This window comes from Hippocampus guttulatus, chromosome 10 (genome assembly GCF_054856545.1).
Source record: "Hippocampus guttulatus isolate MCC_2025c chromosome 10, RoL_Hgut_1.0, whole genome shotgun sequence".
NCBI lineage: Eukaryota > Metazoa > Chordata > Actinopteri > Syngnathiformes > Syngnathidae > Hippocampus > Hippocampus guttulatus.
Window position 1 is genome coordinate 5,403,578 of NC_141270.1, and position 16,489 is coordinate 5,420,066.

Below are 16,489 nucleotides of genomic sequence, written 5' to 3' on the forward strand. Positions count from 1 at the left end.
CATTTATTTGACTTCTTTTTTTTTTTGCACAATTTAGTGTTCTCTAACAAGAAGTTGAAAGATAAAAATGATTTTATTCATTCTTATTTTTTTGTTTTCAATTTTCCAAAGTCGTCCACTTTTGCACCTTTGTGTGATTATTACAGTCTCTTTATTGCAACCCTCTTGATGACACTCAATGCTGATATTAGGAACAGAATGCCCAAAAGCTGCATCCTTCGCTCATTATAACTTAAGCAGAAGTTTCAATTGGCTTTTGATGGAGATGTGACGTCATTGTTTCCCTGGCAACCACCAGGCGTCACCACCCTGGACTCCACGAGTGCGCAGCGATTCTTCCCTGCCCTTGCTGGAAAAAAAAAAAAGCCCCCATTCACTGCGAATGCATACGTGTGCAATGGGGGGCTGTTTATTGAGCACAACAATCAACATAAATGTGTGCATCTGCCGGCTTCGTGCGTCGGTACCGTAACGGAGTTTGGACGCGTACAAGCCCGCTGGAGCGCCGCTCGTCTTCGGCCAGCAGCTGCCGTTGCCATCGCTGATTTCTGGACCCAACATGGCTGAGGACGACAGCGAGTGGGTCGTGGAGAGCATCGTGGGCTACCTGGGAAGTCCCGAGTGGGTAATCCCAGTCACGGATTTCATGGAGCACAAATGCACAGGTGACATTTTCCACGCACAGACACGTCAGGTCATATTCTGAGCTTTGTTTATGTTAGCACGTAAGATCCGTCAGCCTCCATTGTGGCTCCGGTGGGTAAAGCTCATTTTGCGTGTGAAGTGATTTATCTCTTAATACTGTTGACATTTTGCCGCCAATCAGCATTGTAATTCAAGATTTTAAAAACATATGATATTTTCTCTAAACCAATAACGGCATGAGGGTCATTAAAGGTAGCAATTAATAAATAAAATTAGGATGGAAAAACTCAAGCGTCATGAGCCACTACGTCCTGTAGCCTCCATTTGGGCTCCGGAGCTCAAGCTAATGCTAACGTGGGTTGTCTGTATGGCAAGACATGTTGGCACATTTTATCTGTATTACTACTGACTTATGTGCATTGTAATTGAAAATCTTAGTTAAACGAAACATTTTCCCAAAGCCATGGAACAAACCTGAGTGAATAAATGGCAATTACTGGATAAATACTCAACTACAGGATTATAAAACACTACATCCTCCAACCCCAATTTTGGCTTTGTATGTAAATAATGCATGTTTTTCGACCTGTCACAGTAACAAATTTTCTCCAGACATAAATAATAGATGTCACGAATATCTTGGTAAAAAAAAAAACATATCAGCCTTGTGCTCAATTCAACAAACCCAGATAAAAACAGCAATTAAGAGTTGAAATTAAGATTAAGAGGAAAAAGTCCCTCTGCTGTCCTCCATCTTGGCTCAGTGGCTAAAGCCAATGCTAACCCAATGTTCTTGCAACTTGCAATTAGCGTTTTTCAAATTTTAGAACTGTTTCGCAACATTTTCCCCACCAGAGGGACGTCAATTTTAAATGTAGCACTTAATCGTTACAATCACAGTGCAGTACTTAGGCCACTGAACAGATGTGCTGAATTAAAGGGTTTCTTTTTTCCTTTTAACAAAACAACGTAAATAAAATGTGAATTTGGACACCCTTCTTTGACTAATCTACATGTCGTTACGTTTCAGTGTTTGATGATGAAGATGAAAATAAGTTAGCGTACACGGAAATCCATCAGCAGTATAAAAAGTTGGTGAGTACAGCTGTTTTTCCACATGCTAACAAATATAGAAATACACATCAAAAAAACCTTTTAAAACAACATAAAAAAACCTACCATAGTACAAAATCAAAATATTTTAATGACAATACTGTATACATGAATGAAATAATGTTATATAATTATATAAATAAGACTTTCCTAAAGCGGTTAACAAATCCCTTATTTATTTTTTGTTTTCATTTTTTAAGCTAAACATTAAGATTTTTGAGAAGAAATATAAAGTAATGATAATCAAAATAATAAAAAGCCAATCAATAAACATGTCACTGTGTGAATCAATATAGGTTTTACGTTTTGAGTCAAACTACTCAATAAAATACACTTTCCACAATATCTAAAGTATTGAGCTACAGCTGTATATTACTTTTTTCTTCTTCACAGGTTGAGAAGCTACTGGAGAATTACATGCAGGATGTGGGCATCAATGAGCAGCAGTTTTTGGATGCGTGCACCTCCCCTTTTGCCAAGTCCAAAACGGTGCAGGTACACCAAATTCCACCTCGCCGCAAAACCTGAGAGCTATAAATGTCACAATAACAGGGGAAAGTAAAACACAAACCTTTTTTCGCTTTCTATTCGGCTTCAGTCTGTGTTCCAGCCAGTCCTGGCCACAGATGACTTCCAAATTTTTCGCTCGCTGATGGTCCAAAAGAACATGGAGCTGCAGCTTCAGGCTCTGCGGGTCATTAAAGAGAGGAACGGTAAGTTAGGTGTTTGCACACTTCAAACAACACTTTTCAAGATTCTTTTCGAACCAATGACAGTTTGTCGAAACCTAAACGATGCTAAGAAATGAATTTGACAAGAGGACGATAAATTAGCGTGAGGCTAGTAAGAGACATGCTAATAAACGTTTACGTGGGTTTATCGACAATTTTAAGTTGCCCCTCTCCACCCTCCACATTCATAAAAATGCACATAAACGTACAGAAAGAGAGCGAATGTGGCTGGCAAACGAACATGCGTCTCATCTCCCCCAGGAGCGCTCCCCGATTGCTTGACTGATGGCGACGACGTGATGACAGAGCTGCAGCAGCAAGAGATGAAGATCCTGCAGGAGGTCCTCAAGTAAGCTTCAATTCAGTAATAGGAACTCCACAAGTGTTTTTCGAACATGGAAGAGAAATATCAATTACGACACAAATCAATGTTGCCCCCCTCCCAAAAAAAGCACATAAGATCTTTTATTATATTTAATATATGCATGTGCAATGATCTCATCTGAGTCGGCCACAGTGCTGTCCTGCTCTCGAGATGGGATTTAGCAAGCGGCATCCTGACCCAGAACAAACGTCCGCTTTAAGCTACTTAGGCTCAGGCTAATTTCAGGAGGAGCCATCGACACCAGTAGCAAGCCGGTACTGAGGAAGAATAACTATTTTTATCCACTTTGTCCTACCTGGATGCAAATAAACACCCACGGTGGTAGAAGATCCCCACCAGGAGGCTCCCCAAATCTAAAATGCCACCATCGATAATTAGGTGGGGAGCGCCATCTTCTGGAGTGGTTTGGGATGACTGGCAACACTTCACAAGCCCATTTCAATACAGGAAAAAAATACGAATGTCCAGCAAATGCCAACCCTACTTTGAAACCCTGTCTTAAGTTTAAACCCTAACTCTAGTTTAAAGCCCTAATTTCAAACCCGAACCCTAATTTGACACTCTATCCCTAGTCTCAAACCCTATTTTGAAAATTTAACCCTTTTTCAAAACCCAAATTGAAAGCATAATCCGAGTTTAAAACCCTAGTTTATAATCCTAACCCTAGTTTAAAACACTACTTTGAAATCCTAACCCTAGTTTGAAACCCTAATTCAGAAACCTCAGCCCACGTATAAAACCTTACTTTGAACCCCTAACCCCAGTTTGAAACCGTACTTTAAAATTGTAACCATAGTTTTTAATCCTACTTTAAAACTTGAACCCTTGGTTAAAGTACTAATTTGAAACCCGAACCCTTAATTTGAAACCCTAACTCCAATTTAAAACCCCCATTTGGAGCCTTGATTAAAATCTTAATTTGCACCCCTAACCGGATTTTAAAACCATGATTTGAAACCTTAACCCCGCTTTGTAACACCAATTTGAAGCCTTAAACCTACTTTAAAACCCTAATCTTCACCATAAAAAATTTGAAACCATAACCGCAACTTAAGTTTTGAAAACATAGCCCTACTTTGACCAAAAAAAAACAAAAAAACAGTAATGGTTAAAAAAAAAAAAGTATTTTTTGACTAAATGAAAAACAAGTTATCTTGGTCCTTTCTAAAGTGACCTCATTCTTCCTTCATTAGAAAGTCCAAAGAGGAGTACGAGGAGGAAATGTCGTGGCGGTTGCTGCTGGATGAGGAGCGTGCGTGTTCGACGTCCGCCAGCGAAGCACAAGATGTCGTCTCTGCCCAGGTCAAATTCCAACCTCAAAATAGAAAATGGAAATTAAATTGAGCCTTATTAGCAGACGGTGTTGATTTGGATTCTCCCCCCCGCCCCCCTCCACAGGCTGACAAGAGTGACACAAATGCCCACCGAGCACAAACAATGCACGGGAAGAGTGCAGCCGTGCAGTCCAATCAGGTTTGCAACCCCAAATATACAAATAAAAAAGGTCTCTAAGATCCACAGTAATCATATTTTATATATATCAAATTTTTACTACAATACTTTGTGGTCATTCTCCAGGTCAACGGTAAAGCATCCGAAAAAGCCGAGCTCAAGTTGGCCGTCGCGTCAGATGTGAAGCGTTTAGAAAAAAGCAGCTCGTCGTCTTCTTCTACACAAACCTCTGGTAAAAAAAAATCGGCGTCATTTAAGGCGTACGTTGATGAGACGTGTATTAATATAAGGGAACGCCTGCGCAGGCGGCATCAATCTGAGCGTGGAGCCTCGAGTCCCGCCACCCGTGAAAGCGCCCATCAGCTCTGAGCAAGCCTGGCTGGAGGAGGCACACAGGGAGGCCGGCTTTGCTCAGCCTTATAATGTGAGTCCCGTTTTGTGATATTGGTGGTAAACCTGACTTGCTCATTTGAATGCATCACTTTAAAATAAGATAAGATATCCTTTATTAGTCCCACACTGGGGAAATTTACATTTCAACAAATCAACTCATTTGCAATTGGAAAAACAAAAGGATACATTTTTTTCTAATATTTTTGGTGACATTTAGCCACATTTCCAAAAGAATTGGAACTTTTTAAATTGAGAAAAAAATGTTTGGCAAATTAACAAAAAAAAAAAAGGTGAGAGTCATACTTTAAAGTGTTCCAACTGAATAAGAGAATTTTAGGAGCATTTAGTCACTTAAAAAGGGACAAAATATTACCACCTACAACTTTAATCATTAAAAAGAAATGATTTTTTTTTTTTACAATTTTTCTGTGACATAAAATTATGGAGAGGGGGATGGAGAAAAAAAAGTCATTTTAGGCAACCTTTAGTCACATAAAAATATTACGAACAGCTCTCCATAATTATGAAAAAGTGCATTAAGTTGCACGTCTGTAATTACAATAACTGTAGGATTACCTTTACGAAGCCGGACCATTTAAAACATCTCCTGTAAAAAGTGTACCTGATATTCTAAAAAGTAGAAGGTTAACGCCGTCTGTCCAATCCACATATTCCCAAACATCTTTGTCCTCCCTCAACAGGAGCTGTCGGCGTCTCAGCAGGAGCGTCTCCAGCAGAGGGCGTCCTACTTGCGCGAGCAGCGGGACAAGCTGCACGCTCTCAAGAAAGACCGGACCACCAAGCAGACCGCCGCCCCCGACCGGGAGACACCTTGCTCTCCTTCCTTGCCCGCGCCTCCTCCTCCTGCCTCCGTGAGTCCAATCAGTCACAATGCCGGACACAGTTGATTTTTGACACAAGCTTTTTCTTCTCCCAGGAGATTTCGACGGAGGAGCGCAAGAAGCTGCAGAAGAGAAAGCACCTGGCTGACAAGCTGAAAGAGGAAGTCATCAAGAAATGAGCTCCGTGTGCAATACGAATGCAGTCGCATGTATTTATTTTCACACAAGTGGTAATGCTCACCTTTGTGCTCCCGTTAGACGCAGTAGCCTCACAGAGATCTTCCTGGATGAGAGACGAGCCGCTTTCACACTTTGGGCGGTAGAACTGGGATTGAGTCACTTGGCCCTCCCGGAGTGCGTATTGACACGGCCGTTGCAGCTTAGCGCATTCGGATAATTATTTGCCACGTGGAGACAGTCGATTTGGGGGGGCAGGACAACAAGCTGGCTTGGATGCCAATTCGATCCGGATCCACATAACCATTTTCTATGCTGTATTTTTGCATTGAACCACAAAACCATGGCCCGATTGTCGGGTGAGAAGCGGTTGCTTGTAAATATTCTAAAAGGCTGTGTGAAATTCTAAATTATAGTTGAGTGTTATTGTTACAAAATGCATATACAGCGGTACTGTATAGCTTAAGGCTGCACGATATTGGAAAAACATATCTAGCGATAGAGTGCGATATTATTGCAAATGATATTTTGCGCAGCTCTATTTTCGACCATTTGCGAGTACACAGACGGCAACAAGCCAAGACCGAGGCAGTACTTAAGAGGAACCGGTGTGAAAGCGGCTACAGACTGTTGTACAAAAAGATGAGCCGCATGTTTGCCACCCCTTGCTCTAGAAACATCTTGCCCCCCCCCCCCCAACTGTGTTTGTTTCAATCGTGTCGCAAGAACTACATTGTGTAAACTGCATGTAGATTGCAACAGTGCACCTGCATCAGTAGATGCTTGGCCCCGATGTTACGTTGTACCAGTAATCCGCTCGTGCTTCGACGTGTACGTTTTTGTGCAGAATGGGAATCAATGGCGTAAGAATATACAATACTTTTAAGCACTTGATGATGCACCACGCAATACTCGACATACTATGCTCTTGAATATATCACCTTTTGTAAAGTGGACACGGTCATGTTATGATGCTTTTTTCCACGACAGAAGTGGTACCGGGGATAGGGCACCGGTCTGAAATGTACCCCCCGTTTTAGGAATTTCCACTTTGTGAAGTGTCCCCCACCCCCACCACCTTCACCTGCTTCCCAGGCATGCAGAGCATAAAGATACAACCTTTGGTCACGTAAATAAGAGTCCATTCAGTGGTGACATTTGTATCAAAATGTGTATCAAATGAGATTGAAATTCACGTCGAGCTACAAAGTGGTCAAAACGAAATCAACAGTCGCTTTGAAATTAATTCCCCTTCGGACACCGAAATGCAGATTTTGCCGTGTTGGCTTCCTAAAAATACACAACTCAAACGCATTCCCAAAAGTTGGCTGCAAAAACAACTTTACTGCAGTTTCAATGCGATTACCTCTCTTTCTCTCTCTCTTTTTTTTTTTAAATCAGCATTTGCAGATTTACATTGAATCAAATGAACAGGACCAAAAGGGAGAACAGCGACCCCCCCAAAAAAGCAGGCTGGGTGTGGCTGTCGTCCCTTTTTTTTCCTCCTCTTTTTTAACTGGGGAGAGGGGTGGAGGGGGCAATGTTAAAACGGAAGGGCGTAGAGAGAAAAAAAAAAACATCTGTACAGTCCTTTTTGAAAGTCATCTGGGCTCCTGGTCGTACGTGTCCCGTCCTCTCCGCGAACGGCCAGTCAAGCGTCCTAACAACTACAAGGGGAGGAGGGTGTTGTGAGGGGGGGAGATTCTGGGGGCGGGGGCTAGTCCTGCTAGCCTGACTGGTCTGTGGCGCAGTTCATTCACCGGCGGCCTCCATTTTGTGAATCAGTGAGGCGCTTCCCTTCGGGCTTCTGTACCTATCACAATAAAGCCGAAACAGGGAAGGCGGGCCTTGGCACTTTGATGATGACGATGAGGAGGAGGAGGGGGTTAATGGTTAGTGAGGGTCCAGAGACAAGGGAGGTGGCTCCATCAAATTCCGAGCAGGCCAAGAGCGTGAGGGAAAAGGAGACGGCGCCAGACTTGCGGCGATGTTAAGAACTGAGACGCGGACGCTTCCGGGGGGATTGCGCCTCTTCCTCCTCTTCGTCTTCCTCCTCTTCATCCTCATCATCGGGATAGTCCACCAAACCGACCAGAGGGGTCTGACAGACAAGACATTGGCTCACACCCGGCGCAACGTGAATTTTGTCCCATAACTGGTGGAATCGAGTACTTTTATCCGGAGACAAAATGACTGTTGCAATGTCTCAAAACAGTTTTTCCTTTAACGATATATATATATATTTTTGGTGTCCCTTGTTTTATGTTATGAGTTCTGTTACATTAGTATTTTATATTAAATGTTCTGGAGAGGGTTTTTTTTGTTTTGTTTTTTTACAGCTGCAGCTGTGGTGAAAACGCTTTATAAATCCATCATCGCGTATTTAAATGGCAACAAAGAACGACAGTGCAAGTTTTAGCGACATCCACATTGCGCCAATTTAAATTTGCGCTGCAGCTAAGAAACTAACGATTGTCAAATTTCTTTTGACGGTTCCAAGCTAATATATCTGATAATCGAGATCATATTTGGGGAAATACACACTCGCTGCCTCGAACCTAGCACTGTCGACAAATCATTTTTCAAGTGTTGTGTTCATTACCTTGACTACCGGCGAAGCAGGAAGTGCGACCGTCTTGACCGAGGATGCGGAACTGTTGTTGGGCGTGGCGGGGGGCGAGGTGGGAGGCAGCGCGGCGGCTTTGCCGTTGTTGGCGCCATGAGCTGCGCTGGCTGAAGACGAAGGGGGCAGCATTAGCTCAACGTGTACTGCCGAGCGCTGATGATTACGATCCAAAGAAGCCAGATGCTGCGCTTTACCTTTTTTGGCCTCCATGTACTTGCCATAGCCGTCCGAGTAGTCGTCTTCCATGCGGCTCTTGTCCACCGCCTCCGCCTCGTCGTCGTCTTCGTCCTCGTTGAACCACAGCTCTTCATCCTCGTCCAATGAGCGAGCCTCTCGCCGGTATCTGGAAAAAGTGCATCGAAATTCGGGCTGCAGCTCATACTTGTAATATTTTAATTGAGGTTTCCGCCAATAATCCCAGAGTAATCGGATAAAAGATGATTTTGTTCACTTGGGGTTGGCTTCCTCACAAAAAAAACCCCCACCTCATCATTTAGTTGGTTTTACTGTACTGATCGTGCGACGCTACCATGAGAGCCAATCCGCAAATTACTTTTGAAGAATGTTAATTCACTGAGATTTGAGACTATTTACTATAGTAAAATTCACCAGGTGGAAAAAAACAGATATGACGACGTATGAATGATTGAAGATAGGTAAGTGCCAATTAAGGTCTTGTTTACTAAATTATGGATTCAATGCTTTTTCGGACTTTTAAGGATCCACGAGAACCCGGGAACATAACCGCCCATAAAATGGGATTAAAACTCACTCTTGAGCTTTGACAAGAGGACCATCAACACGTTGAAATAGATAAAAGGAAGAATGACAGAAAAACTACAATCATGGCAAATACGTTAAAAAAACAAACACTTGTTTTTAATTTTTCGAGAAAGGTGATTTGAAACGAACAGAACAGGAAAATTTAGAGGTCAAATCAAGTTCACCTATAAAGGTTCCCATTCATTTGAGGTCCGTCCTGAAATGTCAGCCAATACAGCGCCCGGTTCAAAACTCCTCTTGAACGTACAAGACATTTTGCCGCAAAACCGACTTGTGTGCCAACCTGGTGAGCTTCTGACTCTGTCGGTCTTTCTCCTGCTCGTATCGTCCCTTCAGGCCCTTGAAGGTCTGCACGTACTCGATGGGCTCAAGTGCTTTGTAGAAGTTATCCACAATGTGCGCGATGAGGGACTTGATGTCCTCCTGCCAACAGAAGACGCGACGAGTCAGACGCACGCTCCCGACACGTGTGCGCCTCTTTCGCACGCGACGCACCACTTTGATGAACTCAAAGAGCTCGATGATGGCCGAGTTGAGGAGGTTGTATCGCGTGCCGTTGTCCAGCAGCGCGTTGATGACCGGCTCAAACAGGTTCCCTTTGATGATGTAGCGGTTGTAGTACTCGTCCTTCAGCCCGATGATCCGCCGCATGAAACGCAGCGCGCCTTGTGACCCAAAAAAAAAACGGTAAGGAGGACCCTGTGGCGGGGCCGTTCGTCGGCGTGCGTGCGCGTGCTTACAGAGGGCAAGGAAGGTGTGCTTGGAGTTCATGAGCACCAGCACTCTCCGCAGCAGGTCTTTGTTCATGATGTAGGTCTTGATGTGGTATGTGTGGTGCTCCACGCAGAAGGTAAGCAGCTCCAGGATCAGAGCCAGCAGTTGGGCCGTCTGAAAGTTATCTACGGGGGAGGAGGGGGACGACCAAAAAATAAAAAAGGCAACAGAAGTCACACAGTCGTTAAAACGTCCTCAAAAACGGAGGCCTCGCCTGTACCTTCACATACAAAAAAAAGGCAGATGTAGAACGAATCATCCACTTGATAGCGTTGGCACTGATCAGTAGACCTGAACAATATTGCAATTTACATTGCACAATACTTAACTCATTCACTCCCAAAGACGTTTTTAAACGTCTTTTCAGACTTGGTCCAGAATTGGCTGGTACTGAATGAGTTGATGACATTTTTCAACTTGACAAGTACTGCATATTAAAAACGAAGCATTTTTGAAGAAAAAAAACAACAAAAAAAAACTAACACTTGCTCTAAAAACAGATTTTTTTTAAAGTCAATTTTAAATTTAAAGTATCCTGAAAGATCCCAAAGTCCTACAATCCTGGTCTATATGCGATCCCATGGTGACCAGTCAATTTGAACCAGCTCCGGTTCACCTGCAACCCCAAGAAGGACAACGGCAAGACCAAATGCAGAACTCCATCCAGGGTTGCGCAAAAACTTTTTTGGTGTGGGTCTCAGATCAGCACCAGAGGCGGTTGGCGGTTTGCTCATTTTTTTGCCCACCCACAGACCTCATGGATGAACTAAAAAAAAAACTTAAGAGCACATTTGGGCAAAGTCAAGCCCGCGGGCCACAACCGGCCTGTCCACAACCGGCCTGTCCACAGACTTCGCAGCCTTTAGCAAGTCAAACTAAAACACCAAGTCCAAACTGTAATTTTATTCCAACAGTTCTCACCTGGACACACGGGGTTGATCTTGGTCGATGCCTCTTGTAAATCTTTTGAAGAGAACAGCGAGTCAGAACCTCCTTTTGTCATACGTGTTCTGAAGACTCTCAGACGCCCGTCGCCAGCTCACCTTTCGAGTTTTTGTCATGCGCCGTGTTGGCCAGCAGAGGTGCCGTTAAAACTTGCATGCAGTACTTGTAGAAGAAACTCAGGAACTCGGTCTTCTCCGTTTTCTGTCCGAAAAGGTAAATAGACCTTTTGACTTGAATGGGGGTTACGCACATAAGACTCACAAAAGGGTCCCAAAAAAAATAAATATCACTTGAAACGTTTCAGATTTGCAAGCTGCGCTTACATTGGTGGAGGCCAGCATGTTCTCGGGGTCGATGAGCGTCCTGAGCAGACCCATCAGCTGGACGGCGCCGCCCAACTCGGGGTCCGAGTCGCAGATCATCTGCTTGATCACCACGTTGATGAGCAGAACATCCTGCCAACAACACACACACACTAAGTCAGAAGACTGGCATATGCATATTCAAAAAACAAAAGTGCATCTTGAATTAGAATCGAGTATAAGATCTATTTCATTTCAGGACTCCATTCTTGACTGAAAAACACCCGCAAGAATGCCACAAAAGATAACACCGAAGCCCATGCTCGTAGAAAGTAGCACGTAAGTGACAAATAACTCGTTTGAGATGATTTCTAATGCTCTGGGATGCATTTCTCAATTTTTACAAACTGTTTGTTGTCAGAAGCTTACGTCGTCGGTCTGTTGTAGTTCCTGCATGACAAACTCCCGGACCATCGAGGGGCTGAATTCCACCAGGTAGGAGAAGATATCCGTAGCTGCCGCCCTCACCTGCAGGTCGTCCATTCCCTGAGGCGGGAAAAGAAAATGGGCAGGGGGGATATATCAGCATCCATATGCACACTCTCCTCCCATCAGCACCGGACCTTGCTCACCATGACTATTTCCAGCGCGGGCAAGATGCCGAGATTGGCCAGCGTCTTGAAGAAAGCATCCCTGTTTTGGGGCTGCAACGTCTGCGAGAAAGCGCAGAACTCCTTGACGAAGTTCACCTGAGGAGAAATTGAAGAAGTGACCTTTACGCTTGGGAGTTTTATCACAACCACAGGGCACCGCCGATGATAGTTTGTAAGCCCAACGATGGCGTTTCTCATGACGTGGGAGCATGAAGCCAGCCCCACTCTCATGAGACAGTTATGCGGTTTGGTTAAATACACAATGTGTGACTTTTTGTTTGATGTTTAGTTTGACAGTAACAGAGTGGAAATAAGGATTGTTTACTTTCTGCTGAACTGCTGCTTGTTAGTCAAAGTATAATGAATTGAAGAAAAAAAAACCCGGCAATCGACAGAAGCGGGATGTCGTTAATGAGAATATGACCTAACTGAGCCACATGGAATGAATAAAAACAATTTTGTTGGACTCACAAGTTCTCGCCTTTTGCCCTCGTCTGTGCCGTCGTCCGTGAGCTGTGCAAAAACTTCAGTGAGGAACTTCTCGTCCTCCTGCGGCGAGCAGAAAAGAAAACGCTGTTCAGGGCCTCCCCATCTTACAATACATCGAAGTCGCTGCATCCTGGTTTGGCAGCAGAAAAAGCCGGAATGGGAATGTATTTTGCACGGCTATACACGATGGCGCATAACCTCACATGTCGTTAGCGCCGTAATCGGGTTCCCCAATATCCAACGGGCACTGTTCAAAAGCTGCAGTGCAAAAAAATTTAAGTACTTCCACAGAGTGTATCAAATGATGCTTAAAATGCACCAATTTTCCAGATTTAATTCATACAACAAATGGGAAATACATTATTTTCATTAGATGATTACTTTACATTGTTTTCTGCACTTTAACTGGGGGTGAAAGGTGAGGCAGTTTTTTGACAAAAAGTCAATACGGTGGGTCCTCAGTTCATGATGGTCGCATCAAGTAATCTTGCTATTATCTACGTTAGATGATCATTTTCAGCAGGGGCGAGGGGGAAAAAAATCATGGCAAAAGGTTTCTTTAAAACAAAAGGAAAAAAAAGGTACAATATTTTCGTCTTAGAACTGTAAAAAAAAAAAAAAAAGGAATATTCCAAAGTGGTGTTCTACGACCCACCGAATCTGAACTGCTAAATTCTATTGAAGTCTTGTGGAAGGAGGAGAAACGTGCCGTCTGGAGAAAGCACCCCGAGACAACGGGACGGGTTTGCTCATGAAGAGTGAGCCACAACACGCGTTGAGATGTGCACTGAAGTTACAAAAATCTTTTGTTTGCAGTCACCGCTCCCAACAGGCTGTGCAACAAAATGTTAAGTTTGGGCACATTTTTGCCTTGGCTTGTTTGATTAGTTTTTATTTTTTTTTTAATAATTCAGTTGTGAACGACAATTCAAAAGCAACATCTGACTTTGACTAGCTAAAATTCATGACACTTTTATTTCCTCGTCACATTCAAGTTATTTGTGCGTCCACTGTGGGCTTTCGTTCATTCGCGGAGGGGATAGCCAACAATCTGGTCCACCGAAGTATCACGTCTGCCGACATAGGCGGCATCGGTATTTATGAAACAACTGGTTCGTACCTGCAACATACTGACAATCTCCACCTTGTTGAAGAAAATGAAGGAGTTGAGCGTGGAGAGGAAGTTCTCCTCGAAGACGGACGGCGTGGGCAGGATGATGTCCTGGATGTATTGCACGCGGTACGTCTGGTGGATCTTCTGCCTCAGCTCAGAGTCCGTGATGGGGATCACCTCCTTGAACTTGGCCGTCTTGGTCAAGAACTCGCGGTGTCGCTTGGGCTGGACCAGCGCCGGGTCATACTCCAGGCAGCCCACCACGTCCATGATGCAGTCGTCGGAGAACATCACCTCGAAGAGGGCGGCCTTGTTGAGGAAGAGGACGCCGCGGACGATCTCGTACAGGTGGTGCAGGCCCTCCCGGTTGTCCAGGTCCTCGCACACTCGGAAGAGGCCCAGCAGTTTTTTGAGGTAGTCCTCGCCCATGAGGGCCAAGGCCAGTTTTTCCCGCCGAATGGGCGACGACAGCACTGACGTCACCAGGTCGGCGATCTCCTCCAGGTGGCTGAGCTCGCAGGGCGGCAGTTCCACCAGGTGGCTCGTCTCGGGGATCTCCTCAAAGCGCTCCTCCTCCGACTCGTCGATGGGGTCTTGGGTGATGTCCAGGGCAGGGTCTTTCCCTTGCACCTACATGAGGATGGATGGATTTTGAAACGAATACAAGGAATAAATTAATCTGCGTGTTGGTAAACGACCGGGTATGTGACGCGTACATGTTTTGGTCAAATAGTTTATGCTCATGCCAGAATAAAGGCAAATGTACCAGTATGGATGATTGGTTCTTTTGTCTCTTTCGATTAGAGAACACTAAACACTTTGACTTGCAGTCTTTTTTTAATGCATTCGTACCCACAACTTCACAAAATTCTACCGGGCAAGTGTGATGTAAACATAAATCCGATTCCAACAAAAATGCAAACAAATTTGTGGCTTGATCACGTCAACTTTTCTTGGTTCATGAAACACTGATGTCAACACGTCGACCTTAAGCACTCAATTTACCAAGACACCATAGAAATTACATTTCTATATGCGTAAAGGATTAAAGCCTCCTGACCAACAAAGTGAAACGATGCAGCAAAAACAGCTGCGTTTGCGATTTGCAAATTGCATTCTACCAAGTTGCAATGTCGATTTCAATTGGACTGTTTGTTACATCCCTACTGCGGAGCAAAACAAGTGCCGCATTATGAGCTGAAGACACAGACAGCGGAGTGACCAAACCGAATGAAATATGACTTTTCTTTAATCCCAAACAATATTCCCGCCCGACTCCAGTTTACCTGACAAATTTTTTCCCAGATCTCATCGCAGCCCGCCTTCTCCTGGAAACTCAAAGCCAGGTCATAATTATCCGCCTCGGACCAGACGATCAGTGTGTCCTGCACAAATATGGAGGAAAGCGTTCAATTAGATGACAGGAAAAGCGCAGTTCTCAGATTAAATTAGCCTTGCGCTAATAAAGATCACAAGATGTCTTTTTTTTTAATAGTGTTTCAGATGTTACAGGCATTATCAGTGGTAACAAAGTTTAAGTATTAACAATTTAGTTGAGTCATTTATTTTGGGGGTTGATTTGATGTCATAGCTGGGAGTATATTTAGTCTTTGAATTATTACTACAATCAATCATCAATATTGTTACTGGGGGGGGGACGGTCTAACTATACTCGACAGATCTTGCTCTCTTACCTACGTGAGTTGACTGTAATTAGTAATGAATTGCTTGTGGCTCAAACTTGACTTGCAATACAGAGTTGAGCACAGCCAAATGCGGTTAATAATAGATTAACGCAGACAGAAAACACAACAAATGTGTTTTTTTTACTGCCTTTGTGGCACGGCCAAGCTACAACTACTCTTACCTGTTGTTTCTGATAGGCAGTATTGGGACTAATCTTCGACTCCAACAGCAGTGACCCTTAAAATAAGATGCACAGAACAATGTTATCAATGTGACTTGTGCTTAAAAACACAGCTACGGCACTTTGACGGTAGTTGAGCCACTTTTGCGTCTGAGAGAGAACACAAATGATACTTAGCATAGGACAAAAGGAGAGTGGACGTGTTAGTCACCACTGGCGTGTTTCAATATAAACCAGATTAAATATACGTAATTGTATGAAACGGCGTGTGAAAAACTGAAGTGTGATTAAAAATAATAATAATATTAGATAAAAGGTGACTCGAGGAACCCCACGCTACTCTGATCACGTCGAATGCTAGCGTGGCTATGCTACTACCACCAGACAGACGGTGGTGGTGTGGTGGGGAACTCACCGTCGGATTCAGCCCGAACTAGTAAAGATATTCCCTTGAGTCGTTCCACAAACGTCGACGAAACGTGCCCGGTACCCCGGTCGTCCCACTGGCGGTCTTCGTTGAGCGTATAAACTTTCACCCGCCGCCGAGTGTCCGACATTGTGAACAGGGAAAGGGGGGAGCTAGCTGGATGCTAACAAGCGAAGCGAGGCGCCTCGGTGTTTTCCGCCCTAGCCTGACAACTTTGTTGACGCCCGCATGTTAGACGGCACGGACGAGCCAAGCTGGGGGGCACGAAAAGTATCGGCGGCGGCGACTGCTACTTAATCGGCATGCTCACTGCGACGGCGCACAAGTTGAAAGGTAAACCCCCCTCGTTTGAAGGAGGAGAGATGGAGGTGGAGAGGGGAAACACAACACAACTCCGGCGGCCTCCTTCCTCGCTAACGTCCACGGGGCGCCATCTTGTAATCCGATCTAGTGAGGGGTTTTTTTTCGCTCGACGTCAGTCACACAACTACAGTTCGACAGGCTGCTGAAGGAACGAGGTCCACCAACACCACATGATATTTGTTTTTGTTTTTTTACACTTACACAATAAAGTGGTGAATAGAATATTAAAAACTTTTAAAGCAACACATTCATAATTACTTTCCTTATTGAAATGAATCGAAATGCCATCAATGACCCCCCCTTAAAAACACGCACGTTTTTTCCATGAGGAAAATTTGCACTCTATCATATTCCACTTTATACAAACAGCGAAATAACAATTAAAATATAAACGTTATCATAGTTAAA

The 16,489-nt window shown here is 44.0% G+C and overlaps 2 protein-coding genes across 2 annotated transcripts; one reads left to right on the forward strand and one right to left on the reverse strand.

Annotated features, from left to right (window-relative positions):
- The first annotated feature begins 165 nt into the window (after positions 1 to 165).
- On the forward strand, positions 166 to 6,875 carry cfap36 (cilia and flagella associated protein 36). Its single transcript, XM_086122108.1, has 11 exons — positions 166 to 665; positions 1,676 to 1,740; positions 2,152 to 2,253; positions 2,357 to 2,471; positions 2,751 to 2,838; positions 4,068 to 4,176; positions 4,273 to 4,347; positions 4,453 to 4,558; positions 4,632 to 4,750; positions 5,421 to 5,591; positions 5,657 to 6,875. The coding sequence occupies exons 1-11, from the start codon at positions 560 to 562 to the stop codon at positions 5,738 to 5,740; spliced, it is 1,140 nt and encodes a 379-aa protein (XP_085978234.1). The 5' UTR covers positions 166 to 559; the 3' UTR covers positions 5,741 to 6,875.
- Positions 6,876 to 6,890: 15 nt separating this feature from the next.
- ppp4r3b (protein phosphatase 4, regulatory subunit 3B) lies at positions 6,891 to 16,177 on the reverse strand. Its single transcript, XM_086122106.1, has 16 exons — positions 15,707 to 16,177; positions 15,292 to 15,347; positions 14,711 to 14,809; positions 13,431 to 14,054; positions 12,293 to 12,370; positions 11,801 to 11,917; positions 11,598 to 11,714; positions 11,190 to 11,321; positions 10,965 to 11,067; positions 10,843 to 10,884; positions 9,888 to 10,046; positions 9,643 to 9,812; positions 9,431 to 9,570; positions 8,559 to 8,707; positions 8,341 to 8,471; positions 6,891 to 7,839 (listed from the first exon to the last, which is right to left on the reverse strand). The coding sequence occupies exons 1-16, from the start codon at positions 15,846 to 15,848 to the stop codon at positions 7,729 to 7,731; spliced, it is 2,370 nt and encodes a 789-aa protein (XP_085978232.1). The 5' UTR covers positions 15,849 to 16,177; the 3' UTR covers positions 6,891 to 7,728.
- Positions 16,178 to 16,489: the final 312 nt, after the last annotated feature.

Coding starts and splice junctions, on each gene's coding strand:
- cfap36 (XM_086122108.1), top strand. CDS start 560: ATGGCTGAGGACGACAGCGAGTGGGTCGTGGAGAGCATCGTGGGCTAC. Junction 2,839..4,067: donor ATCCTGCAGGAGGTCCTCAA/GTAAGCTTCAAT, acceptor TTCCTTCATTAG/AAAGTCCAAAGAGGAGTACG. Junction 4,559..4,631: donor TTCTTCTACACAAACCTCTG/GTAAAAAAAAAT, acceptor ACGCCTGCGCAG/GCGGCATCAATCTGAGCGTG.
- ppp4r3b (XM_086122106.1), bottom strand. CDS start 15,848: ATGTCGGACACTCGGCGGCGGGTGAAAGTTTATACGCTCAACGAAGAC. Junction 14,055..14,710: donor TCTGGGAAAAAATTTGTCAG/GTAAACTGGAGT, acceptor ATCCTCATGTAG/GTGCAAGGGAAAGACCCTGC. Junction 8,472..8,558: donor GTACATGGAGGCCAAAAAAG/GTAAAGCGCAGC, acceptor CTTCGTCTTCAG/CCAGCGCAGCTCATGGCGCC.